Genomic DNA, 17782 nt, shown 5'->3' on the forward strand with positions numbered 1-17782 from the left:
AATGAATCATTTCATAAATAATGGGTTTAGAAGCTTATCAGGGCAGGCGGGCCACTGCTGGGGTTTTATCTCTCTCGGCCACATTGCAGTAGTGTTCCGCTCTCCATACTAAATAGGAAACTGGACGTGATGTGGAATTAGAGCCTACCCAGCTGAAGCCACCCAACACTTACTACAAATATAGCCGCGATGCGTAGGCCACAAAATGGCTCCACTCACTTTTCCCAATGAAAAGCAAATGGTGAGTAAAGAGGAATCGGCTCTGCAGAAGTCTGGGCGCTGGGGACGGCGGGGTGTGGCTTTGGGGGGCTCCGGAGGGCAGCGAGAGACCTTCGGGGGGCTTCTGCCCCACATGAGAGACAGGGGAAGGAACACAAAATCTTTTCCGCGGTTGGGTTTTAATCTTTTCTATTCTTTGATGCGGGGTCGGTGAGGAGGAGAATACATTTTCCCCTTTGAAATTGTGGGGTGCGGCACCCCCGCCGCCCCGGGACCCTCGGGCTGCGGCCGGGACGGGCTGTGGGGCCCTGGGGCGAAGCTCCCACCGGGCCCGGCTCCCCCTGCCCCTCCCCAGGGACAAACAGCGGGACACGGCCCGGCCGAACGGCAGAACCCGAGCGCTTCTCCCCGAGAGGGGTCCCCGATATCCCGCTCCCTCCGGCCCCTTCGCTTTGGGGCGAATTCCCTACAAAGGGCCGGCGGGAGAGGTGCGCTTTTGGCTTGGAAATTTCCTGCTGGAAAACAAAAGGATTTTGCGGAGCAGAAACCAGCGGGCGGGGATTTAATGCCCCCCCTCCATTTTTTCTAAACGAAACCACCCCAATTTAAGGCAAAATTCTGCTTATATCTTTGCGGTTTTGCGTATTTCGTTTTTAAACAAATATGGGAACAGACACCATCGGGGTTTTTTATTTTTTTACGAAGGGGAAAACCTAATTTTTCGTGATTTCGTTGGCGGGGTGAACCGGCCTCACCTTCCTGTCGCTGGGCGGCGAGGAGCGGGCTCGCTCCGCCGCCGGCCCGGTGCCGCTGTCGCGGTTCCTCGGCCGGTAACCGGCCCTTGAGGAATTTAATTTGCCCCTTTAGGAATTAAATTTTCCAGCCAGACGTGGGAGAAACGCCGCCGCCGTCGCCGCTTCGTGCGAGCACATCGGGAGAAAAACAACCCCGTGTCCGGCCCCGTCTGTGATTTCCTCCCGGGAAGACCGGGCTTGCAATGTGTCCAAAAAACCGCCCAATTCGCCCCAAATATAGGGCGCTTTTTTCACGCCTTTTTTTTTTATTTTATTTCTTGTTTATTTATTTTTCCACGCCAGGCCATGGCCGTCGCTCGTTGTGGCCCCGTGTGCGAGGCGGCGGCTCCCGGCGGCGGCGGGGGGGACCCGGGGGTGGCCGCTGTCCCCTGTCACAGGGGCCTCCCCGGGGTGCTGTCCCCTCCTTCCCTCTCCCCTGCAGCTTTCTCCCTCCACTGATCTCTGGCAATCCGGACCCACGAGATCCACCCTCTCCTTTTTTTTTTTTTTCTCCCCCCCTTCTCTTCCTCCCAGGATTTAGCAGTTTTATCCCGATGCGGGTGTCCTTCCTCTCTGTAAAGTCGTAAGTACCTTGAGGTGGGAGGAGTAAATTCAGCCTGACACTGAGAGCGCTTTTGTTGAAACAGGAGAGACTTGCGGTGTCCCTACTTAAATATGACACATGTGAGTAATCTCTTCCTATACAATATCGGAATAGGCAATTAGATTTTTCTTTCTAGAGGACTGGCGGGAATGGGACCCAGAGGGAAGGCAGAGAACTTGTGCTTTAGGTTGGGAGGTTGTATTTTTTTAAATTTTATTTTTCATCGAGATAGTGAGATATGGCCCCCAAAAAATGTTGTTGTTGTTTTTTTCTCGCTACTCAGCCTATCAGAAACGAAATAAAAAATTACCCGAGGCAAAGGAGCGAGAAGGATGGGTGGCAGCTCTCTGCTCCGTGAAGCTCCTTGTTTATATAGAAAAGAATAATCAATCAACGAAAAAAGAAAATCCCGAAAACGAACGAGGGTATATGCGGGAGATAAAGCATAGAAATAATCGCGATATGGCCCTTGGCTCGAGGTGCTCTGTCGCGACAGCATTTGTTCTGTGCGAGAAGGGGGACAATGCTGTGTGCGGCCGCGGCCGGGCCCCTTCCTCCTTCCTGCGGTAGCGAATGCGCGGGGGGATTGACTCCGCGTGGGGCTGCTTTAACCCCCTCTGCCCCAAAAAGCGCTTTCAGGTATATTTCGATAGCTTATAAATAACAATAAAAAATAATCATAGGAGGAGAAGCGGCCGCCCGTAAGGCTAAGGCCGCTAAGGCAGGCCGGGCCGCGGCAGGGCTGGCTCCGCAGGGCAGCAAACACCGCCGGGGACCCCAAAACGGGGAGAGGCACCCCCAGAAATCGGGGATGTGCGCTATCCTCCGCCGTATTTTGGCCGCACGATGTAACCTGCAGCCTCGGCGGCGCTGCGGGCGCTGCCCGAGCCCTCTCTTTGCTCAGCCGCCCCGAGGGTGCCGATGTGAATCCCCCCGGGGCTCCGGGAGCGCGGCGGGGCCCCGGCCCGTCCCCACCGTGCGGGACCGGGGCGCTGCGAGACGTCAGAGCGCGGCTCCGCCAGGCTCCGTGACGTCACGGCAGGGCCGGGGCGCCCCGTGACGTCACAGCACCGCACGGCTCGGCGGGGTGGACCCGCAGACCCGCCCCGGTCCCGCCAGCAAACTCTAAATTATTTGGGGTGATCAGGAACTGCCCCGTTCCTCACCGATCAGCTCCAAGCCCCGAAGCGCAGCCCCCTCCCCACGGTCGGGACGGCGCTCCCGGAGCGGTGAAGCCCCCCCGGGTCCCCATGCGGGGCCCCCCTGAGCGCTGCCTCTCTCCGCAGGACGATGGACAGGCCGCCCGCCCCGCCGCCCCCCAGTGACCCCCGCGATGCCCGCCCCGCCCGGCGGCACGACTCGGAAGCGGAGACCACGAGCGAGCCGGAGAGCAGCCGCGGGGGCATGGAGGCGCCGGCGGACCCCCAGCTGCTGCTCAACGGGGCGGCCAAGGAGGCGGGCCGGCCCTCCCCCGGGCCCCCCGCCGCCCCTGTGCCCGTCATCGAGCTGGTGCGCCGGGGGGGCTCCCTGGACATAAAAAGCCGTGAGGCGGCGGGGGAGGCGATGCAGAGAGCGCCGGGAGCCGAGCCGTGCCGAGCCGCCGAGGCCGCCTGCGAGGCCCGCATGGTGCAGCTGAGCCCCCCCGCGCTCCCGCTGCAGCCCCCCGGCAGGGCCATGCTCTACAACCTGGGCCAGCCGCTGGCCACCATCAACAGGTCCGTATCTCTGCCATCCCATCCCATCCCATCCCATCCCATCCCAGAGCAGCTCCCCAGGGCTGTCCCACGCGGTGGCAGATTCGGGGGCAGAAGCAGCAGCATCCTTTCCTCTGTGAGGGGCTCGTCGCTTAATCACCGCAGGGTTTTGCGTGCAATTTTGCAAAGAGAGAAAGGGGAATGAGGGGGGGAATGTCAAAAAAGAAACGATAAAATTCGTTCCTCGAAGGAAAAATATTTGCGGTGGTAAAGTCCTGGGCAGAGCGAAGGGATCCGACAATAAACGGACGAGAACAGGTTCAGCTCTTCCGAGCTCCCCGGGCTTGCTCTGTTCTCCGACGAGTCCCAAATTAGCGAAAGGGACAGCAGGGGCTCTGACAGGGACTGACCCAGCCCGGGTGCTGTGCGGGGACGGAAAGCTGCGGTGCCGGGTGTGCCTGCGGGGGTGCACAGAGCTGGGGAATGGGGAGATTTTGCCCTAAGCCACAAGTCTGGGCGCCCCACCCCGCTCACATGCCCCTGCCCACGCAGGGCTGGCGGCTCTCGCTGCGTGTCCCCGGCTGGCCGCGTGTGCTGTCACCGCACGACCTCGGCTCGGCTTCGTGAGCCGTGACTCGCTGCGAGGTCACGGAGCAGCCCCGGCCGCAGCCCCGCTCACGGGCAGGGCCGGGGGGATGTCGGTGTGTCCTCACGGCCTGTCTGCCTTTCTTTGCAGCGGGTTTTTCGGCGAACCGGACTCCTTCTCCATGTACGGCAGCAACCGGGTGAAGCGGAGACCCTCTCCCTACGAGATGGAGATCACGGACGGTGAGAGAATTCCCCCTCTGCGCCGCCTTTTGGGGAGGGTGTCTCCATCTGCCCAGGGGGACAAGTTCCTGCACGATGGCACACTGTGGGACTAAACCCCAAATAATAAAAGGACTAAACCCCAACCATAAAGCTCGAGAGGGATGCCCAGGGAGTCAGGGTTGTTCTCTGGTAAGCGGAGCCCGCAGCAGTCCCCAGCAGCGTGCTCGGTGAGTTTTTCTTCACCCAGTACCCAGGGATGCAGTTCAGCCTGCTCCTAATTACATCTCTATTCTGCAAATTGCTTAGAGATTAAATCCGAAAGAAGACAATAAATGTAAGTCTTTGTTGAAGTGCAGATCAGGGCCATTGCAGTGAGATGCCGCATCTATAAACCCTTCCAGGCAGGAGGTGTTGGCACTGCAGAGCACAGCCTTGGGCAGAAAGGATAACCTGCCTTTAAACTGCCTGGCGGCAAAGAGTTCACCCTGTGCTGAGAGCTGCAGCGGCGCGGTGGCATCGTGGCCGGTCCCTTAATTCATATACATGTATACATCCACACAGTTCCCGTCTGCCCTGCAGAAATATCCCGTGGCAGAACCGGGGAGGAGGTGTGGAAGGTGGCATTCAGTTGTTCGAGCAGAGATCCCGGGTGTGGGCATTCCTGTCGGTGCCACAGGATGATTTCGGAGAATGGAAAGCAGGGAGAGGGCAGGGCAGGATCTGCTGCCTGTTCCTGGCAGCAGGATTGGGGTGTGGGGTATTTGCAAGGGGATATTTGCCCACGGCATGCTGCCCACGCCAAGGGACCCTTGCAAGAACAATTTTCACGTGGAAGGCTGTTTATCTCTGGAGTGAACAGCCTGTACACGTGAGAGTCACTAAAATGTGTGTTCTCTTTAGAGAAAACTGTATTTCAATTGCTGGACAACTAATTTTCCTCCTCTCCAGCTAACTGTCCCTTTCCTTCTACCCAGCTAATCTAAGATCAAATCATAACCTGCATCAGTCTAAGACAGAGCATCCCGAAATGACAGCCTCAGGGTATTATCTGTATTGATCAGCTCTCCCCTCCCCACTCTGCCCTCCTGGTCCTTTCAGACTGCAGCCCCGTGGGACAGGGGATGTTACAGCCCTGGCACAGAAGGGCTTTTTGTCTGGGTTTTGATCCCGAGGCTTAGTGGTTACAGGGGAAAGTCCATCAAACCTCGGTGTCTGACTAATGCTTTGGACTTGCTATTAAATTAGGTGTTAAGGAGTACATGAATACTTGGTTGTAACCAAGTTTTTGAACATGTGGATTGAGGCAGGTGTACAGATTGGGCCCAATCTTGCAGGTTCTGGTTCACGAGAATTTCCAAGATCAGACCCAACATTTTTTGGGGGGAGGAAAGAGTATCAGATTATGTTGTCTAAACAGGAACAATTTGTAGGGGTGTACATCCCATGCTGAGGCATCTGTGTGGTCTGAGGGACTTTGTTTTTTACTCTGAATGTCACCTGCTGGGTGACATCCATGGTACACAGGAGCATCACTCTTGAGGGTACTCAGCCCCTGAGGGTAGGAAAGTCTTGTCAGACACTTTATGTTTGTGGTTTTTTCTGTGAGAGAATAAGTGGTGTGGTTTTTGGAAGTAGTTCTTTATCTATTTTATGGAAATTTTGTTCCATTTAATATCTTCTTTAAAAATAGCTAGAAGTGAAGATAAAAATACAAAAAAGTTTGTCTAAAAGAGATAAAACTTTGGAAGATCATATTTTTATTAATTTTCCTCATAGTTCTAATTACAATTCTAAAAAGCATCAGTCAATCCATTAGAACAAAATCTAGGCAAACATTCTCATCCGATTGCTCAAATTAATTATGATGCAAGTATTTTTATGAGAAATAGATTTTCTATTATAACACAGCTATGGGGCATTTTAATTTCCTTCATTGCTTGACATGTTTTGGCCAAAGCCTGATCTCTTTCTAAAAGATATGTTTAATTCTCTTGGTGCAGGAATCAAGAATTTGAGTGTTGTCAGAATTTGTTTTAAATACTGAAGCTTAATTTGGGTGCCCCCTGAAGAAAATTAACAGTTTTTTTTTTTTTTCTGATTTCTGACCAATTTATGAATAGATGCATTTTAGTCATCAACTTTCAATGAACAGAGGCACGTGTTTGAAGACTGAAAGTCTCTTTAGGATTTTTTTTTACTGAGCAGTATCCAAGATGGGGTTATTCCCCATACCCTTATGGGTGTAAATAGCTCTTAAGCTCCATCTCTCTCTGGACTCAAGACCAGTTGCTTTGCCTTGTCTGGAAAGAGCAGTAAAGTGTGAAAAATGTAATATTATTTTAGTAGGATGCAGCACATGCTTCACTGCTTAATTAGCAGTGCTACTGAGGTCTGTTTGGTCCCTGCCACCTTCCCCACAACCCTGTGGCATTGCAGCTGTGCACATCGGGGTCAAGGAACATTCCCTTTGAGCTCTTGCACATCAGGTGCTGTTTGGGGGTGAATATTGCCTTTATTGAAGTGTCACACTGGAATCTTAGAGGTGTTTGTCATTTCTACACCCCCAGCTTGTCCCAGGGGCTGTGTGTGGTTTTAGAGGACTCCCAGCTCTGAGCACACCGTGAGGAAGAGTGAGTTGTGTGGCTGCTCACACACTGGAGAAGCTGGCAGCTTTAATCTGGCTGCTTGGGAGTGCAGAGTGTTCTGTGTGGCCTGAAGGGACTCAGCTTCCCCCAAAAGAGGAAAGTTTGATGGTTCCACTTCTGGGATTTGAGGTACCTCGTGCTGACTAGGGTACTTACAAAAAGTCACACCTGTTTGGTTCCTGTGCTGCAGCCGAGGCAGCCAAGGGCTTTTCTAGAAAAGAATAAAGGTGTTTAAAGGTGCCCTGGGGTGCTGTTTCCACTGAGTGATGTCAGAACTGTGACTTACGCTGCTCACCAAGGCCAGGGACTTGTTCCCACCAGGAGGGAGAAGTTAGGCAGGTGTCTCACAGTGGAGAATACAGGGGAGAGATGGGGGAAATTGGAATTCCACAGTCCTTTGGGGTAAATCTCACCAATCTGTTACCTGCAAGCCTTTGCTTCCCACTCTGTGATGATTTTCATTGTATGTGATGCTTCCTATCCCACGGGAGTTTCTACCCTTGTCATTCTTCCAGATTTTCATGAGATTGATGTGACCTTCCATTGTTGATGTCTCCTGGAGGAGATGATGGGAAGGATGTAATAATAAAAGCATATTATGGTAGTGTTCCCTCTTGTGAGCTGGTTTCCATGGACCCCAGGACCTGCAATCCTGATTCACAGCACTGCTGCTCCTGCAGAACAGTACTTTCCAGCAGATGTGCTCTGGGTCTCTTCTAGCACAGAGACAAAGCTTTTCTCATGTACATCAGGAGCTGCCCTGATGTGCTAACAGGAGAATAGTTTTGTGCCTTCAACCTGTGTAGCATCCTCTCTGAGAAATTGTAAAATTTCAAGGCTGTAAAATTTCAAGGTGTAATTGGAGATTACATGTAATTAAGTCAAATGGACATCTCTAGCAATCTGGAGTCCCTTCTCCAATTAGTGTCAGAAGGAGTTTTTGCCCTGTGGCAGTGATGAGGAGAGAGAGCAGGTAGCCCTTAGGTGAGCTGTGAAACTGTTCCATCCTCACCTGTGATCAGCCTTCCAGCAGGACACTGCCCTCACTCTGTGGGTCAGTGTGGGTCACTTCCTACCTGTCCTCATTGCCATGGGATAAATCCCACCACCCCATTTCATTCAGAGAGCTGGTGGCCATCCTGTGTTCTCCTTCAGCAGGAAACACGTCTGGATCTCAGAGCTGTCAAAGCCTCTGCTTGATCTAATTTTTTCCCATCCCAATGGTGTGTCCTTTAGAGAATTTTTGGGGTAGAAAATAAAGCCATCTAGTGAGATAAACTCTTAATAGGACCATTGTTGCTGAGTTACCCTTGCTGATGAGTTGAGATACTCTAAAATTATAGCAGCCCTCTGCACACATACCGTGGCCCAACCTTCTTCCTGGGAGAAGTAAATTTAGATATCCAAGGAGGCATCCAAAGAGATACAACTCCATTTTTCCTTTCCACTGGGTTGAACCCAGAAAGAGAAAGTAACTTTCTGTTCAAGGCTCTCTTCTGTTCAAAGTTTCTGTTCATGGACTTTCTCAGCTCATGGGGTCAGCCTTCACTTAGCTGGAAACTCTCGTTTCACCGCCTTGTTGGTTAAATCTCACTACAATTAGTAGTTAGTTAATTTGCAAGGCGGTGACCTATTCAGCAAAGTAATATCTTAAAAAAGTTAAACTCAGCTCTAATTCTGCCTGGTTGGCATTGCAGGTCCCCACACGAAAGTGGTTCGTCGCATTTTCACCAACAGCCGGGAGCGATGGAGACAGCAGAACGTCAACGGGGCCTTCGCAGAGCTGCGCAAGCTCATCCCCACCCACCCGCCCGACAAGAAACTCAGCAAGAACGAGATTCTGCGCCTGGCTATGAAATACATCAACTTCCTGGCCAAGCTGCTCAACGACCAGGAGGAAGAAGGAAACCAAAGGGGCAAAGTGAACAAAGACTCGGGCATAGTCCAGGAAGACCTCCTGCAGGACATGCTGTCGCCCAACTCCAGCTGTGGAAGCTCTCTGGACGGAGCGGCCAGCCCGGACAGCTTCACGGAGGAGCACGAGGGGCTGGATTCGAAGCACACGCGGAGCCTGCACCACGCCATCCTGCCCGTAGAAGGCACGGCGCAGCGGTGATGAGCCTCGCTGCTCCTGAAGAAGCACGGGGAGAGGCCAGGCCTGGCTGTGCAGCTGCTGGAACTTGTGCTTGTGGGGTTTGTGACTCTGCCTCTCCCCAGCCTAGGGCCGGCACGTTGGCTGAGGACAAGACCAACCCAGATGGACGTTCGGGGTTTAGGTACGTGACCGTACAAAGAAGAAAAGCGTTGAAGTCATCTTCGTTGTACAGAACTGCTCGGGATGGGACTCTGAGGAGGGGAAGGAGACGTGGCTGGCGCCTCTCCAGCATTCAGAGGGTTTTCAGACCGCTTGGTGACCGTCTCTTTTCACACATTTGTCTGGGTGAGGCATGGAACTCCTCTTCCACTGCCCACGGAGGCCACGGCGCTTTCCAGCTCCACGTGGTGCTGGAAACTGCTGCATCACACCAGTGCTGCAGCACTTCTCCAGCCTGTGGCACGTCCAGCTGGTCTGAGCAGGAGCTTGGCCACACGTTCCTGTTGTCCGAGAGCTTTTGACTGTATCTTTTTAAAGAGGTGAAAAAATACCCTCAGCAAAAGAACTATTAAAAGGATTTAGACTATTTCTTTTTCTCTCCTTTTTTCTTTCTTTCTTCTTCTTTTTTTTTTTTTTAATTTTTCTCTTTCCCTTTCTTCCTTTCTCTTCTATCTAATTTTGGATTGTTTGGGCTTGTTGTATTTATGACATGGGATTACTTCTGTTTAACACTGTCATGCAATATCCACTGAATGAAAAGGTACATAGGTGTTTTCTGCCACCCTCCCACTCCCTCATCCTTCTGCTGGTAACACTCAGTAGCTGAATTTCAAACCTGCTCTGGTCTCCTAGAGTTTTTCCAGTGGTTTCTGTGGGGCCAGAGCTTCTCTCAAGAAAGATGAATTTCAGAGTTGGTAAGGGAAGAAAATATTTGCTAGTGAAGTATTTCTTTGGACTGGGTGATTTTTAAACTCAAAAAACAAGAAAAAGGGCAAAAGGAGTCAATGATGTATCAACAGTGTGCGTGTACATAGGGTTATAAAAAGGTTTTTTGATGGTATGCTTTGAATTTTTTTGTTTTATTGTGTGAAAATGGTGGTTCAGCTGTGCCAATGCCCACAGTGTGGACAATAGTGCTGGATTTATTCCAGTGTTAGGAAGGTCCTCACCTGTCGAGGCTGGTGGGACTCCACAGCCTCTCTGGATCTTGTAAAGAAGCAGTAAAACCAGGGGTGGGATTAGCCTACATTCCTGAGTGTTCAAAATGCTGCAAAACAGAGCTCTGACTGAGCTAGGCTCTGCTCCTGCTGCCTCCCGGGAGGATGTTTGGGAACAGGAGGACAGGGAGCAGGAGGCTGCTGCTGGTGGCTGGGAGCTGAGACCCACACTGTGCCATCCCTGCTGCATCAGACCCACCTCCCACCAACCATCTCCTGAGGCCTGATGGAGCAATGGCCCCAAACCCATCCTCTCCCTCTGCAGACATGTCAAGGCACAGAAATCTCTCCCATTACACAGCAGGAAAAAAACCCCCAAACCCACACACAAATATCCTTTGGAAGGGAATAAATCTTTCTGAGTGGCGACATCTTCCACCACGCTCGTGCCTTCCCAAGGATGCTGAGGTACAAGGGAACACAGAGAATTTGAGTGGGTGTCTGCAAACCCATCCAGGCTTAATTCAGAGCCCTGTCATTTCCATCCCTGCTTGGTTTTGATGCCTCCTTGTAAATATTAGGTAAGAGTCTGGCATGTGGCTTGGCATGTTAGGCAGAATTAGTTGCCTGGGAATGGATCCTGGGCCATGCAAGGATTTCCAGCATAGCCCCCAAATTTTTAGAAAACACCAATCTCCCCCATCTTAAATTGGGGAAAAAGAGGAAAACTTAGGTCTGGATAGGCTGTGCATGGGGATTTTCACCAGAGGGGATTGCCTGCAGGGCTGGGCCGGGCAGGTGCTGGCGGGTGAGGAAGCGATGCTGAGGAAGAGGTTTGGACTGGTACTGGTGCCAGGGGTAGGAGAGGCAAGCAGGGGGAGCTGCCAGGGGGCTTTTGGGGGGGTAGGGGGGTGCTGTCAAACAGGTAAAGTTCCTGTTTCCCAAATAACCCCGGGTGGGATATCTGGGAGTTTTACACCCTTGTTACTAAAGAAAAAAAAAATTCATCAATACTCAGAAATCCCTCATCCCACACCCATCCATTACTTCTTGATTATATCTTCTCGGTAGCTGAACAGTTGGGAAAATGGTACAGCCTTGTCAGCACCCCCAAACGCCCCCAGGCACACACACTCCTGCAGGGAGTGCCGCAGGACCCCGGGCTATGTACAGTTGTACTTTAATTGTGATTTGAATGGTACATTTCCTCTGCCCACCTCTCCTCCTGCCTGCTTCATCTCTCGCTGTGTGGACCATCACCCCCGTTCCTGTTGGAAACAGCGCTCTGGGGCAATGTCGTACCGTGTGAGTGAATCCCCGCCTTACCAATTTTGGTTTTTTCAGCCCCATCCCTTTCTCTGCCACCCTCCCCTTGGATTTCTGCATTTTTTCTGCAGAAATGAAGTAACCAGACCTGGTACCCTGAGTCTCAACCCACTGTGGATGTGCTATTTAGAAAACACATTTGTTGTAATGTGTGTGTATATATAAATATATATATATAATGAATATATCAAGAATATTTCTAAATAAAGTTTTACAAAGCAGCCTCCACTCGCTGTCTGCCTCTGTCCCACCTCATCACTTGAGTCCATCATCACCTTGGCCTTTCATCCCCGAATGCCGTGGGGTCACAATGCCAGGGTGGCCATTCCCAGCCACCCAAAGCCATAAACGGGCAGCAAAAAACGTTGCAAAAGGATCTGCTAATTTTTTTTTCTTGCTTGACTCACACCGTCCAGCCTGGGCGGGAGGAAGAGCGCGGGGCCGGCAGGAAGGAAGGCGGGCGATGAAGCAATGCAGCGAGCGTTAGCAGCCACCCCCACCTTACCCCCCGAGCCATCGGCAGGTCCCCCAAAGGCTCCAGTGGCCTTTTCCCTTCTTCTGGCTGTGCAAGGAAGGGGCTGCTGGGGGCCATGCTACTTCCCTTTGCACCACAAGAGGCATTTGGCCATGATTTAACAGGCAGCGAGAGTAATTCCTCTTTTTTTTAGAAAGAAATTATCACAGCCACGTGCAGAAGTGCTTTTTAAAATATACAGCATGAATTAAGCAGTGTTTACAGGCTAAGTGGTCCACTGAACATGTGTGTGTTTTAAAATATATAATATATATTTAATATAGCTATATTTTATATATTTATATATTTATATGTTTTATATATTTATTCACAATTTCACGATTATAAGCCGTACCATTTTGACTAAAATTTTGGTCCAAACCCAAAGTGTGGCTTATAATCAGGTGCGGCTTATATACGGACAAAGAACAAAAAGTTGCTGTTTTAGTTTGGAGGACAGGTGTCTGCTGAGAAAGGCAGGAGCTTCTCTTTGAAATGGAGACTGTAAACCCCCTCCCTCCAAATTATTATAATTTTGAAATCAAGGGGCTCTCAGGCAAAGATATGGGAATTAGGAATAACAGTTCTTTACTAGGGAAATTAAAATAGAAATACAGCACTACAAAGAAACAAACCCCAAACCCTGACACAGTCAGAGTACAACCTGGCACCCGTCAGGCAGGGTGTTGGCAGCAGTCCCATTCCATGGTGGCTGCATCCTCCTGCAGTGACAGATGTGGCTCAGTTGGAGCAGTGCTCCTGTACAAGGTGCAGTTTCCCTCCTGAGGTCCAGTGGTGATGTGGAGAAATCCGGTTTTCCTCTGGAGTCCAGTGGAGAAAGGGGCTCCCTTAGTGTCCCTAAATCTCAGATTTTATCTTGGTAAGAAATGTTGGGCTCTTCCCCCTGGCTGGAGCAACTCCCAATGGGATGCAGTAATTTTATCAGTCACACAGTGGGACTCAGTGGCCATGTCGCTGGAGGAAGGATGGGTTGTGAAAAGATAAAGAACAATGCCCTGCCTGGTTTCAATGGATGGCCCATTAGCAGAATATCTCCCACAGAGATAAGGATCACTGCCCCCACCCTCAACAGATGGTGATAGAACAGATACCTTTTATCACACTCTGTATCGTAACGTGTGGCTTATAATTGTGAAATTACTGTATATCTTATGTGCATATATCTATCTTATACATATATATTATACATATAATACATATCTATATTATGTGTTTATACAGCAGTATGCAGCTGATGGTGGCTGACACCATAGAGAGCGTGGAGTTGAAGAGCAGGAGTGGTAAAATACCACAAGTATTTTCTTGTCTTTAATTTCTATGAATTTACAGACTCAATGCTCATAATTAAACAAACCTTTTCAAGCATCCCTTGCTTTTTAAAAGCCTCTCCACAAGAGTTTAGCTTCTAACCCCTCCTCCCCAGCAGCATGGGAGCCAATGCTGCTTTTTAGGTTTCTAGGTGAAATTTCCCCCAGATGGAAGAGAGAACCCTTTCTCAGGCTCCACCCTGGGGGTGCAGGGAGCCCTGTCCACCCCAGAGGAGGGGCAGGGGGGTGTCCCCTCCACAGCCAGGCTGAGCAAAGCCCTGGCAGCCAGGACTGGGCTGGTTCCATCCCTGGGACAGGGCGTGGGGCAGGTGTGGGCAGTGTGTGGGTGCTGGGTGTTTATCTGGAGCTGGGAGATCATGGCTGTACATCTGGTTTAACCCCTGTCTCCTGTTCTGCTGCCAGCCCAGCAAGAGCTGATAGCTCACCCACCAGCTATCTCTGCCTCCTGCCTCTCTCCCTCCCTCCATGCATTGCACAGACAATTCTCCTTTCACCTCCCCCTTCTGTTTTTGCTTTCTTCAAGCAAAATATCCTTGATGGCCACAAATATTTTGCAACCAGCAAAGAAAAAAAAACATCCTTAAGGGAAAAACACCTGCAAGGTGAAGGCTTCAAACAACTCTGTAACATTTATAGGTTCTATAACCTATGGAAAGGGCTGGGAGGCTTCCAGTGCCAGCTGCTCCATGGCAGGATGGTCAGTGTGCATCACTCCTGACTGACCCAGGTGGTGGGCAGACCCTGGGTGCTGCTCTGCTGGGACAGGCTCCAGGGTTGTGTCCTCAGGTGGTGGCCTCATGTTGGTCATGCTGGAAGAAGTATCTCCCTGCCAGTGCCTGTTTCTCCAGTGCATCTGGACCTTGCTGCTGCTTGGCCACCAAAAAATGCAAATGTCACAGAAGGTAGCACCTGCCTCTGTGTTTCTTTTTAAAAGTAATTTTGAAAGCCCTTCCCATTCTTGTCTTCCAATGGAAAATTTAATTCATTTCTCATCAAATGGTAATTTCTTTTTACAATTGTGTTGCAAAGGGTGATGCGCAATGCTCTGTGGAGTCAAATATATGGTGGAAAAACCCCAACTCAACCTGATTTTTTGTCTGTTCATGCAAAACAGAAGAGAAAGTTGGGGAAAGCACCCTAAGATCCTGGCTGCCACTGCACAGAAGGGATTGGTGCAGCAGGAGGGAAATAGCCTGGGTGTCATGGGTGGCATTGCCCTCAGCTGGGACAGAGCTGGGCTCAGCTCTCACTGGTGGCACCACAAGGTGTTGGGGGTTCTGCTCTGCAGGGCAGGAAATCTCCTGGCAAATAGCAGATTCTTCACAAACTTGAAACATATAAAGGTGTTTTGTTCTTCCAGTTTTGTAATGTGTTTCAGGAACTCTGTGACATTCAGGCTTCCAGTGGCAGAAAATTTCCCTCACAAGTGCATGGATGATGCTGGGGAGTGAGAACAGCAGGGACTTGACATTGAGATAAAATTGAATTAAAAACCAGAGAGAAGGTGGGAGGATTTCATATATCCAAAACGATGAAACAAGAAACACAAAATCCCAAAATCACTCCAAATTTGGGCAGCTACTCTTTTCCAGCCTCATTATCTGTTTTTAATTACAGCCTTTTCTGGCAAAGCCGTGTTGAGGGCAGCCTGCACTGGGAACACCGCCGAAGCCAGGAGCAAGGACCTGCTTCATTAAGGGCATTCCCACATAATTGAATCAAATATGCTCAGGGAAACGACAGGACCCAAACATTCCCACCCCGGCAGCCGATGAGAAAGCTGCTCCTCTTCGCTGTGACAGGCCAAGTGACAACAGGAGGGAGTAATTTATGGCTCTGTGGGACTGCTCGGTCTGCTCCTCATCCCGGGGCTCATCCCTGACATTCCCACCGCCACACAAAGGCTGCAGCCGGCCAGCGGTGCCCAGGGGACTCTGCGCTGTCACACACAGCAAGATGAGCAGCGAGCAGGATCCTCTTTCCCCTCCCAGCCCTGTTTATTCTCTCTGGTCCTCCTGCCTCTCCTTTCACCTTATTCCTCATCACTCCCCTTTTTTTTTCCTAGTTTCCATCCCAAAACTGTGATGGGAGAGCAAGGCTAGAGGTGGATGGGAGGGGATGAGGATGCTTTGAGACCACAGCAGGGACCTGCAGCACTGATGGGGATGCAGGAAACCTCCTGGGGGTGGATCCAACAGGCACTTTCAAACTTGTCCCCCCGGTAGACATTCCTTTTCCCCTGCTCTCGGAGCTATTCTCAGCCGCCCCAGTGACCTTTCCGGGGAACAATTTACTATTGTGTTTTGGTGAAGCCCAGCCTCTATTTTTACACTCTGTTTTGCTGAAGCGGGCACAGGGAACGAGACGGGAATCCAGCAGGAAATGGGAGGGAGCGTCTGGAGCATGGTTAAAACTGCCCCGGAGCTTTGATGTGCCGTGCTGGGGCCGGGGGCTTCTCTCCCTGCCCATCCCTTTGGCAAATCCCGCATGGCACCAGCTGACTCTGGCCGTGCCAAGGTGGAAACTGGTCCTGCAGCAAAGGGCTTTTGGCAAAGAGGCGGTGGTACCGCGCTCCTCACCGCCACATGAAAGGCAGCTTTCTGCTGGCTCAAGGAATGCTGGAATGAAGGGGAGGAGGTGACTGGGCTAGGAGAGGTTTGGGGACATGCACAAGGCATGGCAGAGCATCCTGGCTTGTATCACCTGAAATAAGCAGGTTGGAGGTGGCAGGTCTTCGTGTGAGAGGCTGTCAAGCTGTGATCCTTCCTGATGTAGGATTGGAGCTGGGCTTGTTGGGAATGAATGGCTCCAAAAATGCCAAGCATCACATCTTAGAGGGTTGGGGAAGTGTGGCTGCCTGCACACCCTGTTCACCCTGTGCTTGTGTCAGGGAACAGAGTCCCACTCCAGATGTGCAGCTGGGAAGATGGCCCAGGCCCAGGGAAGGGACGGGAAGGTGTCCAGTCCTGCAGATGTTCTGCTTCCACCGCTGTCACCACCTGCAGCACAGCCCCTGGGGCAGGACCCTGCTGCCCAGGGCTTGCCCAGAGCCTACAGAAGCCAGAGGTAAAGTCATCCTGCATGTCTGAAAGGTCCAGCCGGGGGGGATTGGGAGCAAGGGGATGCTTCACAGCAGCTGTCCCAGCTCCAGAGAACTTTGCTTGCTCTGAAATATCCCTTCACAGCTGCTGTCGCTGAAACAAAACACATCAGCACCATCCAGCATCGCAGCACCTCTACTGCGAGCATCCAGCCTGCTCCATCCCCAGGAATGGCATTGAAACGGGAGCTGGAGACTGGCAGGGTGTCCTGGGTGGAGTTAGTAGTGTGTCTTGTGGATGCTGTGGGTGGGAAGCGCCTGCTCCGGGTGGGGAAGGCTCTGTGCTTGACAGGGATGCAGCTGGTGAACTGGTGCCCTGTGCAGGCTGGGCTGAGGAGCAGGCGAGGAACAAGCCTGGATGAGGCTCCAGTGTGGGACTGAGGTGGGCTAGCAGTGACACATGGGCACAGCGTGACACCTGTGTGACAAGGAGTCACAAACACTCACTCCACAAACACCTGCCCGTGCACAGGACAGGCGAGTGTGCACTGACCTGCACGCAAGTGCACAGCACTGTAACGGTGCACAAACACAAACACTCCTTTTTGCACGTCCCATTCCTGTTGGCACATCCATGGATGCACAGACAGCCCTAAACACACGCTTGGATGGATGTGGACATGCAGTCCTGCATGTGTCCTCAAGCCACCCAAGCCCATGACATGCTCATGCGTGTCCCCCCTTGCATGCTGCCCTGCTTGCTGTCCCCCCAGACAAAACTCCAGGGTGGTTTTGCTTTTGGCTGCCATCATCAGAAATAACTCAGAAGCTGCTCCCCACCTCATCCTTGCAAACCCTGAGCTATTTTTCCCTTTCTGGGTCAGGTGGCACCAAACCGCCCAGAGCAGGTGCTGGATGTTTTTCCTTTCCAGCAGGAGGGCTGAGCTGAGCGGTGGCACCCGTTGCTCCTATCTCGGCTCTCTGCCCATCCCTGGGACCACCCTCCAGCTGGCCGCATCCTGCTCCTCGCTGCTCCCCGCTATCGCCGCGTGCAGTGCCGCGGGATGGGGATAAGGCATCCACACACCCAAGGGACGGGCAGCGGGGCGGAGCGAGGGGAGCGCGTCTGTCCCTCCAGCGGGGACCGTGCCCTCGCTGGCAATGCCACCGCCCCCGCCCGGCCCGCGGCTCCGCTCTCCAGCCGCAGCTCGCACTTTCCCAGTGCCGTGTCCCGGGGGGGGAACCCACAGCGGGGCCGTCCCACGCGGGTCCCACCCGAACCCCGCACCGAACCCCGCACCGAACCCCGCACCGAACCCCGCACCGAGCCCGGGCGGGCGCTGCGCTCCCCGCGCCGCCTCCTTTGAACAGCGCCGGGGGAAGCGCCGCTCGCACATAGAGAGCACATCAAACCCACCGCAGCACCGGCGCTTCCTGCCCGCGGGCCGGAACCGGAGCGGTCCCGAACCGAAGGGGTCCCGAACCGGAGCGGTCCCGAACCGGAGCGGTCCCAAACCGGAGCGGTCCCGAACCGG

At 52.3% G+C, this 17782-nt stretch overlaps 1 protein-coding gene across 2 annotated transcripts; it reads left to right on the forward strand.

Annotated features, from left to right (window-relative positions):
- The first annotated feature begins 9 nt into the window (after window positions 1–9).
- On the forward strand, window positions 10–11572 carry TAL1 (TAL bHLH transcription factor 1, erythroid differentiation factor). 2 transcript variants are annotated; one of them, XM_033067948.2, is made up of 5 exons: window positions 15–241; window positions 1548–1697; window positions 2904–3332; window positions 4048–4139; window positions 8464–11572. In XM_033067948.2, coding segments are annotated over exons 2-5 (942 nt in total). In that variant the 5' UTR covers window positions 15–241; window positions 1548–1695; the 3' UTR covers window positions 8883–11572. The 2 variants fall into 2 exon arrangements, with proteins under 2 accessions (XP_032923838.1, XP_032923839.1); XM_033067947.2 differs by lacking the exon at window positions 1548–1697 and having other exon boundaries at window positions 10–241.
- Window positions 11573–17782: the final 6210 nt, after the last annotated feature.

Source organism: Catharus ustulatus, chromosome 9, assembly GCF_009819885.2.
Source record: "Catharus ustulatus isolate bCatUst1 chromosome 9, bCatUst1.pri.v2, whole genome shotgun sequence".
In the NCBI taxonomy this organism is placed as follows: Eukaryota; Metazoa; Chordata; class Aves; order Passeriformes; family Turdidae; genus Catharus; species Catharus ustulatus.

Coding starts and splice junctions, on each gene's coding strand:
- TAL1 (XM_033067947.2), top strand. Junction 3,333..4,047: donor CCGCTGGCCACCATCAACAG/GTCCGTATCTCT, acceptor CTTTCTTTGCAG/CGGGTTTTTCGGCGAACCGG. Junction 4,140..8,463: donor CGAGATGGAGATCACGGACG/GTGAGAGAATTC, acceptor TTGGCATTGCAG/GTCCCCACACGAAAGTGGTT.